Here is a 21,387-nt window from a genome sequence, read left to right as displayed (position 1 = left end):
GTGTCAGCTTTTGTCATTTTATCACATTGAAAGTGAAAGTAATAGAGAAACTGAAGAGAATTTTCTCATTTGTGTTTGGTTGGTACGAAAAATTTATGATAAATCTGAAAGACAACGTTATTTCATAAGAAAATGCACTCTCTTAATATTTCTTGGACAACGTCTTCTAAGAACGCAAAGAGAAGCCAATGCATTTAAAAACTCAGACTTTGCATTGCCAAATCAACAGCATTTGAAGCCAACACCAGTAGTTTTTAATTCTCTGTTATCAATCAATTACTACCATAATAAATAGAGCCCTAATTCACCATCAGCCACCAACACCTCATCATTCATCTCTCTATACAACAAGAACTGGTGAACATGGTGACTGCCTTTCTCCCCTCTTGACACCGGATGCTTCACCAATTCTCTGGGCAAAACCAACCTCACAGCAACATGACGATTGGCTTCTTGCTGTACCAGTCTCGAAGCCTCCCGAAAGAGCTTCTCAAAGAAGATGTTCATGATCCCAATGGCCTTGCTCTATATACCTATATCTGGATGAAGTGATGAACCTGCTTCAACACCTTGAATGTGTATATTTTGCATTCCATTGCTCTTTCTCATTCTGTCATGTTTGGAAAGAATGAAAACCATTTTCTTTTCGCTTTTCTCCAATCTAACTCCAACAATGCATTTGGGATTATCTAGGGCAAGCAACCCAACACCATCCACTTTAAGATGGCAAACAAATGAACAATCATCACTTCTACAAATGGAAAGAACTTAAAGCATTCATGCGACATAGCAGTGTGTAGAATAGTTTCGTAATTGGGCTAGCAACCTTCAAGCCAATTTTAGGCACTGCGCGAGTAACTATGAAATCCCTTAAAAGCACTAAACCATTTCAATATCTCTGGTACATATAATGGGAAAAAAAAGGAGGGGCAAAAGGTCAACAAACAAAACATGTAGCTAAAAGTAACTCTCAAAAGTGGTATCAGCAGCAGAAGATATAGGATCGGGCCCATTTATATAGAATGCATGTAAAATTTCCATCCAAGCACAGAAAATAACATGTAAGAGGAAGAAAACCAATAAACTAATCTGCAAAGATTTTGATGGGATGATGAACAAAATGAGACAGCTATTCGTTCTGCTGCTCCATTAAAGAAACTGCTGAGAAAAGGTTCAATCTTACAAACGTCTTTTCGTCCAATTCTGGACTGTTCATTTTATATTGAATTCAAGCATAAAAACAAGAAAGTGATGCCATCTGCCCCTTGAAAACCGCTGAAAGACGCTCAGTAGAAGTTAGAATTTCAATCTCCACAGAGAGATGCAGTCTCCCTCTCCAAAACCCAGAGCTCCTTCACTGAATCTGCCAAACCTCAACTAAACCCTGGCACAATTTTAATGGAAAAAACATGGATCAATACAAAGATGCAGGATTAAGGCATCATTGCACGGTGTAGAAAATTCATGATATCACACACCCACACACACAAATACAGAAAAACATGCTGCCCTAGCTCAGAGTGAGAAATGATAATGGTGTGATTATGTTGTGATAGGTAATAGAACTAGTATTGTAACATCTTTCAGAAAATGAAAGACCGTGTCCACTGCATTAATAACTCGTGTTGTAGCCTGTGGGATCGTCGTGTCCAAATAATACATAAAAATGTAAGAAATTTAGTGGAAAAAGGTGAAATTAGTTTACAGTCTACAAATGGATCACCATATACAACATTGCTAGCTAAATGAACCAATGTGTGCTTTCTCTATGGGTCCAATGCCAACAGCTTATGTGAGAGGAAGGTTATGAAGTTCTTGCAAGTATAAAAGGAAAAGCAAGAAGAATAACAAGAAAGAGAAAAGAACCATGAAGATATAACACCCGCATGGATCACAGTTGGACATTTTTCAATACTAAATCCACAGATGAAAAAAATTGCCAACCATAAGAACATACAATGCATTTTCAATAAGATCCAAGCAAATGGAATACAATTCATTCCCTGATGCTCTCAACATATGGAAACTTGAGTATAGACAAATTTCAAAAATACAAATAATTGTTGTTTAGTATTCGGCAGGACTTCTAAAATAACATATTTTTTATTTACTGGCCACCGGATCCAGATGTCCGGATGACAATCTAACAGTATCAACGCTACCTTCAGGCGTTTAATATTTAATATCATTGGTGCTTGTTACGTGGTTGGTGAAATCTCTGGCTTTATCAAACAAATAATTAACATTTCTCTGAATGTTGATCCGTCTGATTGTCATATAGTCCCTCTTGATTGTGCCACGTCTCCATTCATCACAGCACAATTAGGTCCTAATCTACAGTAACATTTTCACCTTCAATTATATGTTGGACTAGTGGTTTATTGGGTTGAGTTAAAACCATAGTAGTTATAGAAAACACTCTTCTTAACATGTAACACCTGGGTCTCAACATCTCATTGGCATGTCCAACACAATTCCTGCACTCATGTTGACATAATTGGGACAGCAAGACACTAGAACATTCTTCATTCATCATCTAAGACTGTTTCTCAGAGGGTAGCAGATGAGACCTCTTACAGGGTGCTAAGCCGATAATATGATTTGACAATTAAATTTCGAAGGAACGATCAATCAAATCTTCAAGTACACATGTTATCTTGACTATATCCAGTCAAATAATAGCTCTTGGATTTGATACTAAAACTACTTTATAACAGTCTTCATAGTCCTAGGCAGCATGCTTGATATAAAGATAAAACAGTAAGACCAAAAGAGTTTCTTTTTCTTCCCCATGTTCAAGTTATTTATACCATTTGGTTACTTATAGATTTGAAAGTTTTTCAAATGCTTTGTATATAAAACCATTTTTATGCATTTTCAATCTTTCCAAAAAGATTCCCCACAGGACTCAAGCTCAGTCTGCAAAACTAATTTCAAAATTAGGTTCCAGAACTAGATATGCAACATGTGAATCATACGGCTAACACATAGATAATTCAATTAGAGAAGTTCTTTGACTTGCTTCCATGATAATTCCAGGTACCACAAAAGCCAATTGCCCCTTCAATATTCTCACTTTCATATATGTTATGCATAGGCAGGACAAACACACAAGTAAAAGATTCCAATGATCATAGTTTTGATAGGAGCAGTCAATAATCATTTGAATTTTATCTCCTGGTAATTGGAAGAGGGATCTTGTGTAGAAAAGCAAATCCTGTTTTTATTGTAGTATCATACAAACACATTTAAAACAACGTGACAATACCTTGAGGTCCTTTAAACATAACTTCATTACTAATCTGAGCTATTATTTGGTAAATTATCTGTTCCCTGAACCATTAATAAAATTTTCAGAAAGTATCTATCAGCATTTCAGTTTCACTTTCAATCCATAAGCCCTATAGAACCAAAAATGCTTTTTATCTTTTAGCATCACAAAAACCTAGTCAACTATAAAATTCTTGCATTCTATTATGTATGTTCTATCCTTGATAGTTGATACATGTGATGTGGCAATTGGCATGTACAGCCAGTGTTAAATTTCAATTTCTAAATGTAGCCAGAAAACAAAAAATCTCAAGAAGTAAATACGAAAGAAAGCAATCAAGTAAGCCTCTGCAGGATAATCCAACTTTCATACTGTCAACTCCTTGTTGAATATGCAATTTTTTAAAATATAAAATGGTTCCCAGAAATAAAATCTTTACTAATCAGATTGGAATAAAGAATATATATTTGAAAATTATTATACTTCTAGCAGGTATAAAATCACAATTTGCAGTAGTGTCAAGCTGCCATTATATTGTAAAACAGTTGCTTCAATAATCAGTATTAGATCAAATTTAAATACGGATATTTCTCTATTCCAGTAATTAATTCAGTATGCATCACTCGTGTTTTCACAAAAATTCCCTCCAATATGCATTATACATATCATAATCACCAAGTGACCATCTACATAGCATCTCAAAAGTACTCGCACAAAATTAGGAACAGTTTATTACTGCCAATATCATCATCATCACATCAATCAACCCATCACCCCGATACGTGCTACAAAAGTGATGTTGCTTCCACTACTACAGATATTGCTGTTGCCCAACCATAAACATATTATCAACCATCACAAACTTGGTATTGGTAACACCATTGCTGCGCCATCATTCCCAGCTTGTTTCTGAAACGCTACTACCACTATGATAAGTTGCCAATAAAACAATTGCTAAGTGCTAACAATCAGTCACACATTATTATCATATTTTCATTATAATATCAATTTCTCATGGCAGGAAACAGAAATCCTTTTTATCTCAGTACAGTCAAACAAGCTTGTCTGTTGTATATCTTGCTTCTCAAAGGAACCTCTGAGTAAGCATAACTAAACAATGTATATATTGAGCAGCAATTCAATCATAAAATTCTATAACAAACAAAAAGTGCCAAACAAACATAAACAAGATTGATAGATATCCTATTCAAACATGTAAATAACATAATTACAATGAGTACCACAACATCAGGCTGCTTCAGACTTCAAAATTATCAAGCCACCAAAAACACCACATAAACATCCATAAACAATAACGGCACAGTGTGAATCACAGGTATACCAAAACCACCACATAATCTCAAAAAGACCTCATACACTCAAAAGTTTTACTAGGAATATATCAAATGCATGCAAGCTTATGTGAAAATGAGAGGGTTTCATATAAACCTTGGAGACCCAGCACTGACATTCCGATGAAGAATTCGACTGCTGCTGGAGTCGCCCGATTCGATCAATTCCCTCAATCCCAGATTTCCCACTTTCTCCTCCTTCTCATCGCCCTTCTTTTCATCATCCCTTGCAACAACAGGCTTCACAGGAACTCTCTCAAAGTAATTACCATATATATACTCAGGTGTATACCCATTTTCTTCATCAAACAGCATTATATGTCCATGCCACTCCCAAACACGATAATCCGAATCGGTCTCCTCGTGAAATCCAACACATATATGATGCTCACCAATTGTAACGGCCTGACCTGAATTGGGTTTGAGGGTTTCGGTTTTTCCACTGAGGATTGTTCGAATAATCTCCTTTTCGAGCTTCCTTTCTTCCTTTGCGAGTTGGGGCTTGCTGTCGTCGTCTTCGTCGCCGTCGGAGAGGTTGTTGATGTCGAAGAGGAGGTCTTCTAGGGTTTGGGTGAGGATTGGTGGTGAGTGAAGGTTTGGTGGGCGGATTTGGAGCCTGCCCATTAGGGTTTGGAGGAGGAGGTTGTCGAAGTTGGGTGTGCTGTTGAATGAACTCATGGTTATGTGGATTGAATTGGAAGGTTTTTGGTTGAGAGAGAGAGGGTTTTAGAAACGGAAAGGGTTGATGATAAAGAGAAAATGCGGAAGGGTTTATGCTTGCACCAGATATTAAAGCTTGACGTCTAGAGTGACTGGTGGTTGAATGAAATTACAGTTATGCACGTCAAATGGAGACACGTGTCCCTTGAAACACTGGCACAAAGGAATAATAATGAATTTATTAATTTTTTAAAAAACTTTATTGATTAGTGATAAATGTGTAATGGTAGTGTGTGAGATTCACTTCATAATTGTTGTTACAATCTCTTCTTTAAATTAAGTACATTTTGAACAAACAAAATAATCCACAAATTAGTCAATATTAGAGTGATATTTAAGTAATTAGTAAGAAAATCACTTATAATTTTATTTGGTCAAAATGATGTCAAATAAAAAAGTATATAAAAATTTAATTGATTAACGTTATTTACTGTAAATGTATTTTGATATAAAATTTTGAATATATAATTATTATAATATGTCTTTGTAATTGTATAAAATTAGGATAAAAAGATAGAAAATTAATTACAATATTAATTTATCGTAATTGAGTGCTCTTAAATACAATATTTATATTTGGAGGAGTTGGTGTATATCCTATCCAAGTCACCCGTGAAAATGCTATTTGAAGTGGAATTGTCGCTATTTTGACTCTATCATTGGCGCGCGCGCACACACGTGTATATATATTTAAATTGTATTTTCATGTGGCTTTTTCTAGGAGATATCAAATTTAATAATTAATTTTATTTTAATACCTAAAAGAGTGCCTCGCCAATCTGAAATCTTGTTTATTTATCATATTAAGCCACCATCTAACTTTTTATATTACAAATGTTTTAGTATAAGAATAGTTTTCAATTGGCATTATAAAATTTATTAGCATGTAATTTGGTTTCTTTTTCTTTTTCTTTTTCTGGCAAAGAAATTTTTCAATGTTTTCTAAAAGATGAGAACCTTTTATCTTTACTTTAAAAAGAAAAAGAGATTCTAATTAGTCAAAGACCGTGGCGTGGCATGTAATTCGATAACTTCAGAGGTGACTACTTTTCTTAACTTGTAATCTATTATAATATTTTACTTTTTTTAATATCTTATAGCTGAAGATAAGAAATTTTTTTTTTTTTTTTTTTTTTTTAATAATTGTGATTGTGAATGTATTTTTTTAAACGATAATTATATTATTACTTTCTTTAAAGGGTAAGAAAAGTAAAAAATAAAATTAAAAGTAAAATATCATTTTCACCATTGCACTGCATGAGAGGTATTTTGACATTTTCTTTTCCCTCCAAACACACGTTTCCGTCTTGTAAAATCTTGGTTATGAATGACAAACATGAATGATAGTCGATCACATGATAATGGTTTAAGTTCTCGTAAAAATAAGTAACTGTACGTGTTTTTGTCAATTAAAAAAAATAAATAAATAGATAATCAAGACACATTTTTTATAGGGATAATTTCATAAAAATAGAGTTTTGTAGGTCAAAGGCCAAAAAGATAGAGTCAAACTTCTATTTTCCAAATAAATGGAGTTTTATGAAATACTGAGGTGGGCATAGAAACTTATTGCGAAATGACCCAACTACCCTTTCTATCTCTTCGTATTTCTTTGTGATTATCTGCTCTTTTAGTCAAAGCTTCATTTGCCTGTCTTTATAAATCTCTTCATACTTGAAAGTTTTATGATGAACTGAGTCAAGAGCAATGATGATAACGACGATGGAGTGTTCTTACCAGCGACAAGCAAGGATTGAACTTACCAGTGAGACGCGAGTCTGAGCTTGGTCTGGACAACGGCGATGCAGCATGGTTGGGTCCAACAGCATGGGTGTGGTCGCATGAGATGTTGTCAGGAACGGTGATGGAGAGAGAGACGTGCCATGTGTTTTTGATATGTTTGCAATAGTTGGGTCGGTGGGTAGTGTGTATAATACTCCCATCTTTCTCGATTAGAGAAAATGAATATACAGTACTATCTCTCTCGATTAGTTGTTTCACCTTTTTATTTATACATATCCAGTTATTGTACGAACTATATTTATGGACTGCCAAATATTTAGTTGTATATGGATTTGATTTTGTTGATTTTAAATTGAATTTTGTGATTCATTTGTCATAATTTGATTTGGTCATCAGATCTCCAAGAAACACACACCACTGGTGTTGAAAATGAAAAGAAGGTGAGAGGTTGGAAAATTAATAGATAGAAGAAAGTAACAACACTTTTTATGTTTGTAATTTACTAATAAAAGCAAACATTTACAGAAAAGCTTTTTTTATGGTATATGATCATCTCCAAGCTGGACAAATAGTACAACCCCTATCTTGCTTAATCCTTGCTTATAATCCTTGCTTGTCGCCGATAAGAACACTCCATCGTCGCCATCATCATTGCTTTTAACTCAGTTTATCATAAATTTTCAAGTATGAAGAGATTTATAAAGACAGGCAAAGAAAGCTTTGACTGAAAGGGCAAGCAATCACAAAGAGAGATGAAAAGAGAGAGGGTAGTTGGGTCTTTTCGCAATACATTTCTATGTCCACCACAGTCTTTCATAAAACTCCTTTTATTTGAAATATGAAAGTTTGACTTCATCTTTTTGGTCTTTACCTACAAAATTTCATTTTTATGGAATTATCCCTTTTTTATATATTTTTTCGTTGAATGGAATAAGAGGAGTGTTTTATAATTTTTTTTTTTTTTTTTTTTTTACCAATATACACTCATTATTATTAGTATTTTGACTGTGTGAGAGAATTTCAATAGCCGATATTGTAAATAATTGAAGAAAATTAATATTATATATTCATAGGATAGTTTTTTTTTTTTTTTTTTTTTCTCTCTCTCATATTTTATCCTCGATTTTAGACTATAAAAACATGGCATCCCTACTTTTAATTATTTATTTATTTATCTTTTTTTTTCTTTCTTTTTCATTTATTCCGTCCCGGTCATATAACGAATGCAATTAGTCTGATAGGTCATAAATGTTGATAACTTATGAGTACTGAAATTTTGTTTTTAGTTTGATAAACCAAAGATTAAACTGATGCAATTGGGTAGACACAACAAAATAAAAAATAATAATAATTTCTGAAAAAAGAAATGTATTTGGGTAATTTCGTCATTTTGAGATTTTTGGTCAATACTCGAAACCAAAAGGCCCCCAAACCCTATTCAGTGATCTCTGAATCGTTTTGTTGTTCTTCCGCACAGGAGCGACCGTAATCGAGGAACTTTGAGGTACGATCTCAGTCATCCTTAAGGCGCAGAGAGAGAGAGAGAGTTTTGCAAATGTGCGCACACACACACGTGTGTGTGCTCGCGCGCGCACTCTCTGTGAAGTGTATTTATTTTTCTGAATTGAATATATTCAAGCTGATGTATATATACTATATAGCCATGCATTGGAATCGTACTTGTCTGGATCACCTGTTGTGATTGTCAATACCATTATGAAAAAAAAAAAAAAAAACTTATATTTGTTCTTTTGATTGGGGACAATACTTGGAAGTTCAAATACTGATACTGGAACAATACATTTTGAAGATACTCTTTTAATACATCAACATAAAATTTCTTATGCCATTTTCCAATCATTATGGTTTCAAGAGAACAATAATTATGAAAAAAATGAAAGTAGATGAAATGTTGTTGTAAAAGATAATACACTTGACATAGTGAATGCATTGCACATTTGATTTATGTTGCTAAATAAAGCTCTTCATTCTATTGGATTCAATTGTTTTGTGGTAAAGAAATTGGGGTTTTAAGTTCGATTTGGGTTTGAGTTTCAAATTATAAATGATGATTGATCAATATGATATCATACTTCAAAATTATCGTTTTTTAGATACATTTTTCTTTTCATCTGAAGAAAAGTTATTGCTATGTTGTACCGTATGGTGGACACGTTTCTCATACACATATCCATGTTGTACCGTATTGTGGACGCATTTCTCCTACACATATCCATGTTCTACCGTACGGTATGGTGGACACATTTCTCATACACATATCCATGTTATGTTGACATAGGTACGTGGAGGGAGATATGAGAGTCCATGTAACACGGATGAAGTCATGCTATTAATTAATTGTCTATAATTTACCGAATCACCTAGTTATGTTATTATTGGGTTTATCTAATCAAATTTATTCTTATCTGAAATTCCTGCATATATGCTTGTATAATGAATGGGAGAAAAACTTCATTGCGCCGTGCAACGGGCACATCCAACCGTTGGCGCGTGTATTACACGGACGGTTCGGATGCGCCCGTTGCACAGTGCAACGGTCGCAGTCGCAATGAAGTTTTTCTCGTATAATGGATGGCCCATCAAGTGACTTTTAGTATTTGTTTTGCTTTGCTTACTATTTTTTCTTTGTTTGGCGGCTGCTGTAGTCCTTGCAGCAATCTGCATTTGCCAGGATGGTGAGGGTCAGTGTCTTGAATGATGCTCTAAAGAGCATGTACAATGTGGAGAAGCGGGGAAAGCGACAGGTTATGGTTGAACTGAATGGAAGGTTGAACAAGTGTGGGGTCATTAGCCCACGCTTTGATGCTGGTGTCAAGGAGATTGAACCCTGGACCACTAGGCTGCTTCCCTCAAGACAGGTTAGCATGCAAGGCTTTAGAATCTTTATTCTTAAAGAAAACCCACCCCTGGTAGAATGGAATTGTTTATGGAGTAAATTATGTTTGTGAAAAGTTTGTCAAGGGTTACTCTTGAGCATGGCTTTGTGAGTAACAAATGGTTGAAATATGCAGTTTGGATACATTGTGCTGACAACCTCTGCCGGCATCATGGACCATGAAGAGGCTAGGAGGAAGAACGTGGGTGGCAAAGTTCTTGGCTTCTTTTATTAGTAAGCTTTTACATGATCGATCCGTAATTATTGCATATTATTATGCAGAATCAAGTACCTGAACGACATCTCTATGTTTCTGTAGGACAATTTCAGTTTTGTTAGGAATTAATTTCTTTCTTAATTGAAGACCCTTTTTGCATACAGTTAATTGTGTACCTGAACGACATCTCTATGTTTCTGTAGGACAATTTCAGTTTTGTTAGGAATTAATTTCTTTCTTAATTGAAGACCCTTTTTGCATACAGTTAATTGTTTAATGGCTGGAATTAATTTTTTTCTTAATTCAAGACCCTTTTTGGATAAAAGATTTAATTTAATGCACATGATTGACCTAAGATGATGCCACTTGTTTTTAAGAATTAACTTTTTCTTTTTTAGATAATTTAAGCTCAAATTGAGTAAGAGAAGTTGACAAGTGACAGAGTTTGAGTGAGCGTAGCTTACATTTCTCTTGGAGAATGCTTTAAAGACCTCCCACCCTATTTATACTCGGGGCGTTGCCAAATTGGGTTACATTAAAGTGAAGTCTATAATTTAGAGTGTTCTATACAAGTATATACCACAAGTATAGATAATGCTACACAACTCTAGAACCTTAGTGCCATACAGACTACTAATGTCAGCTCAAGATAATGTCAAGTGATCGGGCTGGTCCGGCTGTTATTATTGTTGAAGGATCTGAGGTGCTTAGATTTTGAAATTGTCCACTTTCCATCACCCACTGTGAATTGAAAATGACTTCCAATTGCTTAATGTGACTTAACATGAATTAACTTTAACGGATGGAAATCACGCATTAGAAAGTGGAGTGACCCAGACTTGTTCAATTAGTGACCAACGGGACTGTTGCGAGTGCATTTTCTAATGGTTGATGCACTTAATGGTCCTTTTGTTCATATTATTCTTTCCAAGTATGCTTGACAGCTAGCCTCCTGTAAAGCCGACAATCCTAAAAAGGCTAAAACCTAAAACCAACTAGGTACTTGCATCCCAGATTTGTTGGTTTTTCGTGGGGGAAAATTTAATAATTGTAGAAATGAAAAAACAAAGAAACGTTCCCCATTGTGTTTAATACACAGTTAAGAGTAAACTCCACGACATACAAGTAATGCGGAGTTTTTTCAAATAGATATCTCCTCTAAGTTGAGTGTTCAAATTCTCCTCTAAGCCAAGTGTTCAAGTTTACACCACAAGAGAGTAGAGAGGCTTTCTATCTCCATGGAGGATGAAGTATAATAATTAGTTGAAAACAAAAATTCTTATAATTATCATCTTTTATCCCCTTCTTTTCCATTATAACTCCAAATGATTTTCTTTATATTGCGCTTCTGTTTTCTCATAAATTTGTAAACAGAACAACCAAATTGAATATGCAAACTGCCGAAGGATGTAAATACGTAGTGTAAATCTAAGTTCCGTCCCAAACTTTTGATATCAGTAAAAGCAGTGAGTCCAGTTTGGAGAAAGATATGAGCCAAACCTACTTAAAAGCAATTGATTTTGAGAAGAAAATAGCCACTGAGAAAGTACTAATCTTACTAAATCCAATTTGTAAACTCACAAAGCAAGTTAATAAAAAAGAAGCAAAGTAAGGGAGGAAAAATATAACAATTCATTAGAACATGTAATATAAGCATGAGTGCTATAAGCTCCTTACATGCAGAGTTCTTTTCGCCATCATCAACCATATAAGAAACAATTCGACGGAAAATGTACTACAAGCACGCATCAGTAGAAGACCCAATGTGTGCAAATGCAGTAAGATAAATGAAAAAGACTTGTAATACAGCAACTCCACAATATTCAACTGATCGCAAAAGTCCATCCAAATTGTGTGGCGCGATTGGCACACAAACTACCGCCTCAAGCTCTCCACAATGTAGTCTGCGTAGAGATTCCTTCACAGTAGAAGTAAAATACACAGTGAGATTTAAGACCACACAATCCATGCAAGCACGATTACTGATAAGCAAAATTACAAGTTCAAGAAAACTCCTTAAAAGTTGATCAGTAATCGTGTTGATTGTGTGTTGTCCGTGGGCAGATGACTAAATACATGACTCGAGACTGATTCTTCACAAAATGTGGTCCAAAAGAAAGAACAGTTGAGAAAATTAAAGTCAGGATTGGACCTGTAAACCAGTCCTAAAACGATGGGTCAACCATCGCTGCTTACTAGTAATTCAGCAATTCACATGATTTTTATGATGCTGTGATGTGAGCAAAAATGAGGGAAAGAATTATCACTTACATGGAATGCTGGATTACTTCATAGGCCTCTGTGGATGGCAAAAAATCATTCACTACAACTTCCTTGTTCTCATTTTTCTTGTCTGATTATTTGTTAAGAAAAATAATTTACTTATTCTTCAATTCTGCAGTCATGAAAAAAGAAGTAAAAACTGTAAAAATGTATATATTTCATGCAGAGTAAATAACTTTTAGAAGGATACAGTCTTCAAAGAAGCGGTGGATCTCAGCCAAGCGATGTGGAGGGAGTTCCTTAATATCATTGTAGTGTCGATACTCGGGATCATCAGCACAGACAGCAATTATCTTGTCATCTTTTTCACCCTATGTTGCCCCCGCGGTTATTACTAGTTGACAGATAAGGATAAAAAAACATAATTTTTGTTGGGGCATATATACCTGATCAATCATGGGCATGAGGCCGATTGCTTTAGCCCTAAGAAAGCATCCTGGAAGAACCGGTTCCTGTATATGTTTGTAAAGGCTTGCAAGTATCAGTAGCTGAGACTCTCCTCTTATGACATTGTCTTAGAACTAAAACATTCAAAAACAATTAACACTCAGAAAAGGTAAAGATGTATGAATAACTATTGGCCGATCCAGTCCTCATGTGCCAATGGCTTATAATATTGTCAAGCAAGATGGCCTAAACAGTATATTGCAGTCACAAAAGTGGAACAGAACCTCCGATTTACTCTGTTAAAGGTCCTAAGCCTCCAACACTGTCCTTGGAAGATTAAGAAAACTAAGTAGCCAGCATACCGCTCGTCTAATAGGTGGGCCAGATCACTGTGTTGACAATAATTTCCAATGCTTGATTGTTGGAACACAAGGCAAAACATAGGGTGGTCATCCTCTGCGCTGAATGTTGGTTCAAAGTTCAAATACAAACTGCAGGTTTTGCCAAAATCACACAACTCATTTGGAATGCATGAAATTCGATAATTTGGCATAACATTTTTATTATTTTTATTTTTTATACCGTAAGTAGATAATTTGGTACAACTTGATACAATGAAATCCTTGAAAGATAACAAGATATCTTAATTCATTCACAACTCTGTTGTTGAACATCCAATTAATTAGAGAGCAGTAAGAATTAAATATGATGTGTTATTTTTACAGGGGATTTCCACTTTTGTTTTACTGCTTTAATTATTCAAAGTTTCAATTAATTTCATATTGTGTTTTGAGTTTTAAAACAGCCCATCATGGCCACTACTAAATGAGATGGGATTTTAGGACTTTGGGTTCATACATCACTTAAAACACACCAAAGAGAAGCTCAGAATACATTTAACAAGAAACAGACCCAAATACCTCTTTCTCGGTACCTAGGTGTTTTCTAAAAGTCCCAAAGATTGAGAGTTTTGAGACCTTGTGTTGAAAACTAGTTGCACATTACAAGCTATATATGTGTGAAACATTCCTTGCAAAATTTATTTGTAGTAAGTCTTTGAATGCGCCCATTAGATCATAACCAACAATGCCTATACATATGTATGCATAATCTGCAAAAAATGTGCAAGTGTGAGAAATGTACATCAAACAGCATACCTGCATGATAATCAAGACATCCAGGGGGTCACTGTCCTCACAAAGAGTACGAGGGATGAATCCATAGTTATGAGGGTACACAACTGATGAGTAAAGTACACGATCAACCTGCACACTCACATAGATTTTAGCAACCTGTGATGAATCAACATACAATTTCAAGGTAATTGACTCGGGAATCAGCATGCTTGATTACCTTGATCAGTCCAGTTTTTTTGTCAAGTTCATACTTCACTTTACTGCCCTTAGCAATTTCAACCACCTGCAAAAATAAACAAGGTTTTTGTCCAGTGAAAATGCTAGATATTTCACTATTTATTCATAGGTGTAATATTTGTGACATTCTTCTTGGAAAATATTTATTCAACTTCGACAGCTCAAAATTAGAACAGTTGCATTCCAAAAGGGGGCATCTGGAATAAAATTAAAATGCAAATTTATATTTAATCAATGAGATTGAAATTCATATTGAAAATTGATGAATTTGTGCTAACAGATCACCAACTATTTGTTCAGATTATGTGCTTATAAGATGCGATAGAAAGAACGGTTTGGTGTATCAAAGCATACATTGCCTAGGAATATATCATGTCAGGTTGTGCAGAAAGCAAAAATTCTGTGTTCTCTGCAAATCAATAGATTCAAGCAGTTCCATGGAGCCTTTCAGCAAACGTGACATTGAAAAGGTTACTGACTAGTGACTAGAGAATAAAATTAATAGAAAATATTATAAAAACACATGAAAACTGATGGTTGTAGTTATGATAAAAAATGCAGTTCTTCTAATTGTCCAAAGTAACCTATCGACCATTAACCCAAGCCAGCATCTGGGGGAGAAAAAAAAAAAGCAAGCATCTCACTGAGTACATGATCAGATCACTGCCAATGTTATATTTGCACGGACATGGTACAAAATTATCTCAAGCCAAAAACAGACCAAGACAAATACAACCATTCAAGGAAATGCTATAGATCAGATGGTTAAAGGTATTCAATTGCTAAACTGCATTCTACATGCTCCCACTATGTACTGCAGGACCTCATGTACTACATTACACAAGATTGGTAAGATACTTTAGAAGTATGTCCAAGTATTTTCTTAAGAATCAAATATCAATAAAAAATATATTACCATCCAAAACTAATACAAGCGACCATGGGATAGTAATTATATAGTACCACAATCATCAAATTTCCATAATAAGATGTGCAAATCAAAAGTACAGTGTAGATCATCAGATGCAAGTCCAGCTTACTTTGACATGACCTTAGGCAACTCAAAAATTTATTGACCATATATTTATTATAAGATTCATATATTGAATTTGGTTAAGGCATTGTTTCAACAATCACTAATGACAGCATTTTTCAACTTCAGCCATTGTTTTACAATTAGTTAAATATGCCAGCACAAACAGATCTTCATGCAAACTAAACTAGTCCATTAGCACTTTGATGTTACAAAGTTTGTATACTTACACAGTTGAACACTGTCGGGGCTCCAGGTCCTGCGTTCAATTATAAGAAAGTTACACATCAATCAATTGGAAGGCAGAGAGGTATATGCCGGAATTCACTATCCATGGTTTATGACAAAATTACGTACCTATCTCAAGATCATGCCAAGGATGTGCTGCAACTGATCTCCTGGTCATTGATGAAATAATTCTTTCATTAAGAGGTGGATGTGAAGAGTGATGAGAGTCGGAAACCTTCTTTTCTGTAGTCTCAATAGGTGGAGTCATGATTGCAAGCTGCAAATGCAATGACAATAAATACAAAATAAGACCCTTTTTCAAAATTAGAACCAGTGATACATTTTCATGAAATTATTGAGAAATATTATTGGATGAAGTACTATAACACATCCAAGTTCCAATTTTGAATGAGATTTCTGCAGAGCATATATTTCACAGAAAATTAGACAACGAGACCATGTGAGAACTAAAAATTTCAATCGAACTTTCAACAGTGACAGACTTCAAGATAGCATGCAAAGTACAACTAAATAAACAAATAAGATCAGAAACTGCTAGTTAACATTTTACATGTCCCATCCAACATGCTGCTCTAGCACCAAGAGATTTGACAGTCCCCATAAGGGGTATGAGTGTACAAAAAACAGTTTAATGGGATGAGACACTCTCTCCCAATTCTATCTTTTCCTCTTTGTTCCCTTCCACCGCTCCCTTTTTACAGTAATCTAATAAAATACCTGTGCTAATGCCTAACACGAGCACAATGCTCCATCATACAGCTTCAAATTGCATGGAAAAAATTATTTCTCAACTCAAAAGATTTACAACTGCAAGAACCTGAAATATGACTTGTCCTTTTCCCACTTTGGCAATACAAATGCATAGAGTCAGAAACTAAACATAATTATATGTGTGTGTGTGTGTGTGTGTAAATGAAAGTTTGATTTGGGATGGAACAAATAAAAGGGTTAAAAATTGAAATCATAAAACCATTTGAACTATATACATGTTTTTAATATAACCCTCCTCAAAGGTCATATAAGCCCCTAAACTATAAAAAAAAATGATCAAAAGTAGTACAATTCTGAAAGAACCACTAATAGTAATATAAAATGACCATTATGCTCTATTCAATTTAAATAAAATAAGCAACAAAAAATAACCCAACATATGAATCAGCGTGGTTTAAACTACCCTCACTCTCAACTTCATATTAAAGCAAATCTCTCTGACTCACTAACCTTTCACTCGAAGGGATGGCGCTTCCGCTGTCAGAAACACATAATGGATTAATATGGGACAATTTTTTGTTCTAAAAGTTTGCTGTCCCAGCCAGATTCAGAGCCACGCCTTGCAATTGGGAAAAATAAGAAGGCATAGTTGGAGAAGATAAAACTTAATAGGAAAAAACTAGAAACTGGGCAAGAAATGACTAAGAGCTAATAATTTTATTTTGATGAGTAAACCTCTCTCTTCAAAAGGAAAAATAGTCCCAGTATATAAAAGAGAGAGAGAGAGAGTTTTGGAGTCTCTATGGCTGTGAAAAACCGGATGGGAAGCAAGTGCAGCAAGGCCTCCGTTTTAATGGTGTGATTGGTGCAAGAGGGGGAAGAGAGAGAGAGAGATGAAATTGACCTTTACCAGAGCAATTAACTAAAAGCATGGGTTTGGGCGTTACGGTGGAAAATGGGTTTCGACTTTTCACTGATTTTATGTGTATGCAGTTGGAAATGTAGTTTTGCTCTCAAAAGGGCATTTTGGTTTTTAAATGCAAAAGATGTGGCAAATGTTCTTCTTTAGACACTCTTTTGTTACTTTTTAACATCAAATTAACGGGAAGGGTGTCATATGATACATCTTTCACAGGTTCAGGTACATATTTGAAAAAAATATTGTACAGAGGGTTATATGACACAAATTTAATGAAGATAAGGGTATTTTGATTTTATCTCTAAATAAAAATAATGAGTTCCCTGCATCTAAACTTTTGATTCATGCATAATAAGAACTATTACAAATTCCTAAGATTTTGAGTTTTCAAACTTTGTTATGTTGATCAAGACTTCAGGGCATTTAAACAATGTGTAATAAGCATAACAAGGATAACCAGCATCGAGTATCCAAACAGTGTAAAAGCATAATAAAGTTGGATCACATTAATGTGGAGCTTAGTAAGAGATTACATAATGTAATCCCTAACATGCAATCCATAATGCAATCCCTCTTGCACCAATCACAGATTCACACCATTAAATGAAATAAAAACATGGCCTTTGGCGTTATGGTGGAATATAGGTTTTGACTTTTGACTGATTTTATATGTATGCAATTGGCAAATGTAGTTTTCGTTCTCAAAATGGCATTTTGGTAATTAAATGCAAAAGATGTGGCAAATGTTCTTCTTTAAACACTTTTTTTTTTGCAACTTTTTAACATCAAATTAACGGGAAGGGGGTCATTTGATACATCCTTCACAAGTTCATGTATTTATTTGACAAAAACATTGTACAAGGGGTTTAAATGACTCAAATTTTTCATCGAAGGGGATATTTTGATTTTAACCCTAAATAAAAATAAGGAGTTCCCCACATCTAAACTTTGATTCATGGAAATTCCTCAAGATTTTGAGTATTCAAACTTTGTTTTGTTGATCAATATTTCAGGGCACTTAAACAATGTGTAATAGCACAACAAGAATGAAGCAACAACAATTATCCCAAACAGTGTAAAAGCATAAAAAAGCTGGATCACATTATTGTGGAGCTTAACATGACATTACATAATGTAATCCCTAACATGCAGTCCATTTAATTTGATATGTAAAGGGGGAAGAGACAACAAACACTTTCTAGCATGTTCCATTTAGATCTATGGATAATCTAGATGGTAACTGTCCAACTTGTCCTCAAGACTCTTGAGTGTATATTTATATACACACACACACATACATGATACATATAACACACACAGAGAGATGAAGAAGTAAAATCGATGTCAAACATTTCATGGAACAACCTAATTTCTCAAAACATTTCTCCAGTGAAGATGTGAAAAGCGCTCATAGTAAATGGACAGGGTAAAGGTTGGCCAAAATACCACTGTATAGGTTAAAATTGAAACGCATCGACTTCAATCTTCTTTCCTGTGTCGCAATACACTTGGTTCTTCAATGGGTATGCACAAATTTATAATCTAAATATGAACAACTGTAGTACTCTGACGAATTTGAATTGTCTCCAACTATTTAATCAACACTTCCAAAGCATTCGTAAGGAGACACAAATTTCAATTAGTTACATTACATCAGAAGTAATTTCCTCAAAAACCGCCATCAACTCAACTGATCTCACAGTCGAACATGAAAAAATGAAATTCGAACGATTCACAAGTACAAACATACATAAATTCATATACCTATAAACATTCGTGTATATATATATATATGCCTATACATACAAAACAGCGTCAAATCGGACGATCGAACTCGAAATGAAAACTAGAAAGCTCAGTAAAATCGATCTACTACTTTGCAAACGAAGTTGAAACGTACCTCAAACGATCGAAGCTCTGAACGAAGCCGAACGAAGACCTTCTTCAAAACAAAGACTGAAAGGAAAAGCTCAGATCTCGAGACGAGAGAGAAGATACAAATGAAAGCAAGTGAATGATTAATATATGTATAGATATATGTATAATATAGAGAGAGAAACAGATGTATCGAAAAGAGAAGTTTAGAGAGAGAAACCTGGAAGAGGCGCTCAAGTAAGGGCTGGAGCTATGGTGGTGTACGCGTTCCCGCTCTGCTTTAGTAGCTTCCCCTTTAAAGGCGGAAAAAAGTCTTGACGTTTCTCTCTGTGAATTGGCATTTGGAATCAATTTAGATTCTTTAAAAAAAACGAATATTACGTGAAACCAGTTTTTGGTAAGAGACGTGTTAAAAATTCATTGGCCAGAGTAGGGAGGATTGGTGAGTCTAGTGGACCCGATTGGGACGGAGACGGAATAGCTAACGGTCGTGCGGTACTCTCTTCAACTTGCGTTATTGAAACGGACGGTGAGAAGTCTCGGTTACGTACTAAACCGTGAGGAATGGGGGGAGAAAAATTCATATGCTTCGATCCTATGGGACCCCTTCCGATGTATATTGCCATTGTGATTATTATTATAATTATTATTTCAATTTGTTTTATGCACATACTTTTTTCATTTATTATTATTATTTTCTTAATTGGTATTTACATACCTTTTTTATTTATTTATTATTATTATTATTATTTCACTTATAATTTTTTTTATTTTATTTTACTTTTTTATGGTAAAAATGTTAAGACTTAACAGTTAGAGGGAGGAGGGTACAAGCTCAAACACAGATTCTTTGAGAAGCAATCCAATTACTCAAATAACACAAATTTTATCTTATAATTTATTTTCATTAGCACGAAATTCACATACTGACAATTCAAAAACAAAAAATAAATAAATAAATAATTTACATACTCATTTAGCTTGTGTAGACTCAAAACTTTTACTCAAAGACCCCACTAGAATATACCCTTTGATGCAATTATAACATTTGAAACTTGTAGTTTTATATTACCCCTATTTTTTAATCATAGTTTTTATTTTTTATTTTTTTTAAGACGCACTTATCTCATCATATTGCTTGGGGGTGTTGAAATGGTACATGATTTTGATTTTCTTTGGTAAAATAAAAATGAGGCCAGTCGTCAGGTACATGAGTGAAAGCATGAGTTGCATTATATGGCATCATTTAAAATATCGTGTGATGGAATTTATATCTTTACTCACATTCCATTTAGCATCTTCTGACTTCAAGAGGATATCTTAAAACCTGTTTCTTAGGCTAATTTGAGTAACCTAAGTATTTTTAGTCATTGATGTTAGTAAATAAAATCCATACTCGAGTTTCTCTCCTACATCAAATAAATAAAAACCGAGGCCAGACAATTAAGCCCAAGTATTATCACTCTGATTCATGACAGGTCTCACTTGATAAAATCAAATAAAATTTGATAGAAGCTAAGTTTTTATATATATATATATATATTTGATAAATAAATACATGTGACACCTAATATTTACCCAAGAAATATAGGGAAATGAGTTACGGTGGAGATAATGTGAGTTGCAAAAGAGTTGGGCTGAGTTGGCAGCTTGGAATTGAAGCAACGTGGATCCACACAAGGGTTATCTTCTGGCAGGTGATAAGTTGAGATGTGTAAATGAGTGGCACCACCACCATATATACCTAAGGCTGGTTTAACTTTTATGAACCTACCAGTCTCCAAATGTTAACTTTGAAGGAAATCAAAGGGCCAACTCCAAAGGCCATGGTATGGACTGTTTCAACTTATTTATTCTAATTGACTTGGACAGCGTTGACTGGCCGATGTTGCTTCTAGGAAGATTGATTTGGAATGTCATACATACATACATATATATATATCAATGTATGTATGTATGCATATAATTCGGTGAAGCAACTTGGTATTCAATCTGATGAGAAAAATAGTATTTTATTTGTTGCCCAAAAATAAAAATAAAAATAATAAAAAAATTAAGACAACTCTCACTTGGGATCGAATACATTGAAAGGAATTGTTTAAACTTTAAAGTGGGTGAACCGACTGTGTTTGTGTGTGTGTGTGTGAGAGAGTATAAAGTTGTTAAAATATTGCACCGCATAACACTTGAAGTATTCCCATGCAATATTTTAAGTGACTTATACTTGTGTATTATTCTACTTTTCAAAAGACAGGAAAACGAAAAAGCTATTCATGGAGATTCTTTCTTTAATAGTATGAGCCTTTTCATATGTGAGACATTTTTGCAACATAAAAATTCTTTTTGTTACTTCATATA

General features: G+C 34.4%; 3 protein-coding genes across 3 annotated transcripts; 1 reads left to right on the top strand and 2 right to left on the bottom strand.

Annotated features, from left to right (window-relative positions):
* Nucleotides 1-1,062: 1,062 nt before the first annotated feature.
* LOC132313137 (uncharacterized) lies at nucleotides 1,063-5,394 on the bottom strand. The gene is made up of 2 exons (XM_059811810.1): nucleotides 4,721-5,394; nucleotides 1,063-1,384 (listed from the first exon to the last, which is right to left on the bottom strand). The coding sequence occupies exons 1-2, from the start codon at nucleotides 5,299-5,301 to the stop codon at nucleotides 1,378-1,380; spliced, it is 588 nt and encodes a 195-aa protein (XP_059667793.1). The 5' UTR covers nucleotides 5,302-5,394; the 3' UTR covers nucleotides 1,063-1,377.
* A 2,464-nt stretch (nucleotides 5,395-7,858) lies between these two features.
* On the top strand, nucleotides 7,859-10,512 carry LOC132315049 (small ribosomal subunit protein uS8-like). Its single transcript, XM_059813810.1, has 3 exons — nucleotides 7,859-8,590; nucleotides 9,753-9,965; nucleotides 10,119-10,512. Exons 2-3 carry the CDS (start codon nucleotides 9,780-9,782, stop codon nucleotides 10,215-10,217), a joined length of 285 nt encoding a protein of 94 aa, XP_059669793.1. The 5' UTR covers nucleotides 7,859-8,590; nucleotides 9,753-9,779; the 3' UTR covers nucleotides 10,218-10,512.
* A 1,296-nt stretch (nucleotides 10,513-11,808) lies between these two features.
* On the bottom strand, nucleotides 11,809-19,387 carry LOC132313136 (soluble inorganic pyrophosphatase 4). The gene is made up of 10 exons (XM_059811809.1): nucleotides 19,250-19,387; nucleotides 19,055-19,096; nucleotides 15,633-15,780; nucleotides 15,506-15,534; nucleotides 14,223-14,288; nucleotides 14,027-14,134; nucleotides 12,869-12,934; nucleotides 12,673-12,793; nucleotides 12,471-12,552; nucleotides 11,809-12,117 (listed from the first exon to the last, which is right to left on the bottom strand). The coding sequence occupies exons 3-10, from the start codon at nucleotides 15,769-15,771 to the stop codon at nucleotides 12,075-12,077; spliced, it is 654 nt and encodes a 217-aa protein (XP_059667792.1). The 5' UTR covers nucleotides 15,772-15,780; nucleotides 19,055-19,096; nucleotides 19,250-19,387; the 3' UTR covers nucleotides 11,809-12,074.
* Nucleotides 19,388-21,387: the final 2,000 nt, after the last annotated feature.

Source organism: Cornus florida, unplaced genomic scaffold (genome assembly GCF_030987335.1).
Source record: "Cornus florida cultivar Cherokee Brave unplaced genomic scaffold, ASM3098733v1 CherokeeBrave_3.0.0_Hap2_Chr06, whole genome shotgun sequence".
NCBI classification, from domain to species: domain Eukaryota; kingdom Viridiplantae; phylum Streptophyta; class Magnoliopsida; order Cornales; family Cornaceae; genus Cornus; species Cornus florida.
Note: the sequence above shows the minus strand (reverse complement) of the source record. Positions and strands in the feature narration are given on the sequence as shown.

What these genes read in the sequence shown, in the direction of transcription:
- LOC132313137 (XM_059811810.1), bottom strand. Translation starts at nt 5,301, where the DNA reads ATGAGTTCATTCAACAGCACACCCAACTTCGACAACCTCCTCCTCCAA.
- LOC132313136 (XM_059811809.1), bottom strand. Translation starts at nt 15,771, where the DNA reads ATGACTCCACCTATTGAGACTACAGAAAAGAAGGTTTCCGACTCTCAT. An exon ending in TTGGCATGATCTTGAGATAG is followed by an intron (nt 15,535 to 15,632) that starts GTACGTAATTTT and finishes AATTGAACGCAG; the next exon opens with GACCTGGAGCCCCGACAGTG. An exon ending in TCATGCCCATGATTGATCAG is followed by an intron (nt 12,794 to 12,868) that starts GTATATATGCCC and finishes GGGGCAACATAG; the next exon opens with GGTGAAAAAGATGACAAGAT.
- LOC132315049 (XM_059813810.1), top strand. Translation starts at nt 9,780, where the DNA reads ATGGTGAGGGTCAGTGTCTTGAATGATGCTCTAAAGAGCATGTACAAT. An exon ending in GGCTGCTTCCCTCAAGACAG is followed by an intron (nt 9,966 to 10,118) that starts GTTAGCATGCAA and finishes TGAAATATGCAG; the next exon opens with TTTGGATACATTGTGCTGAC.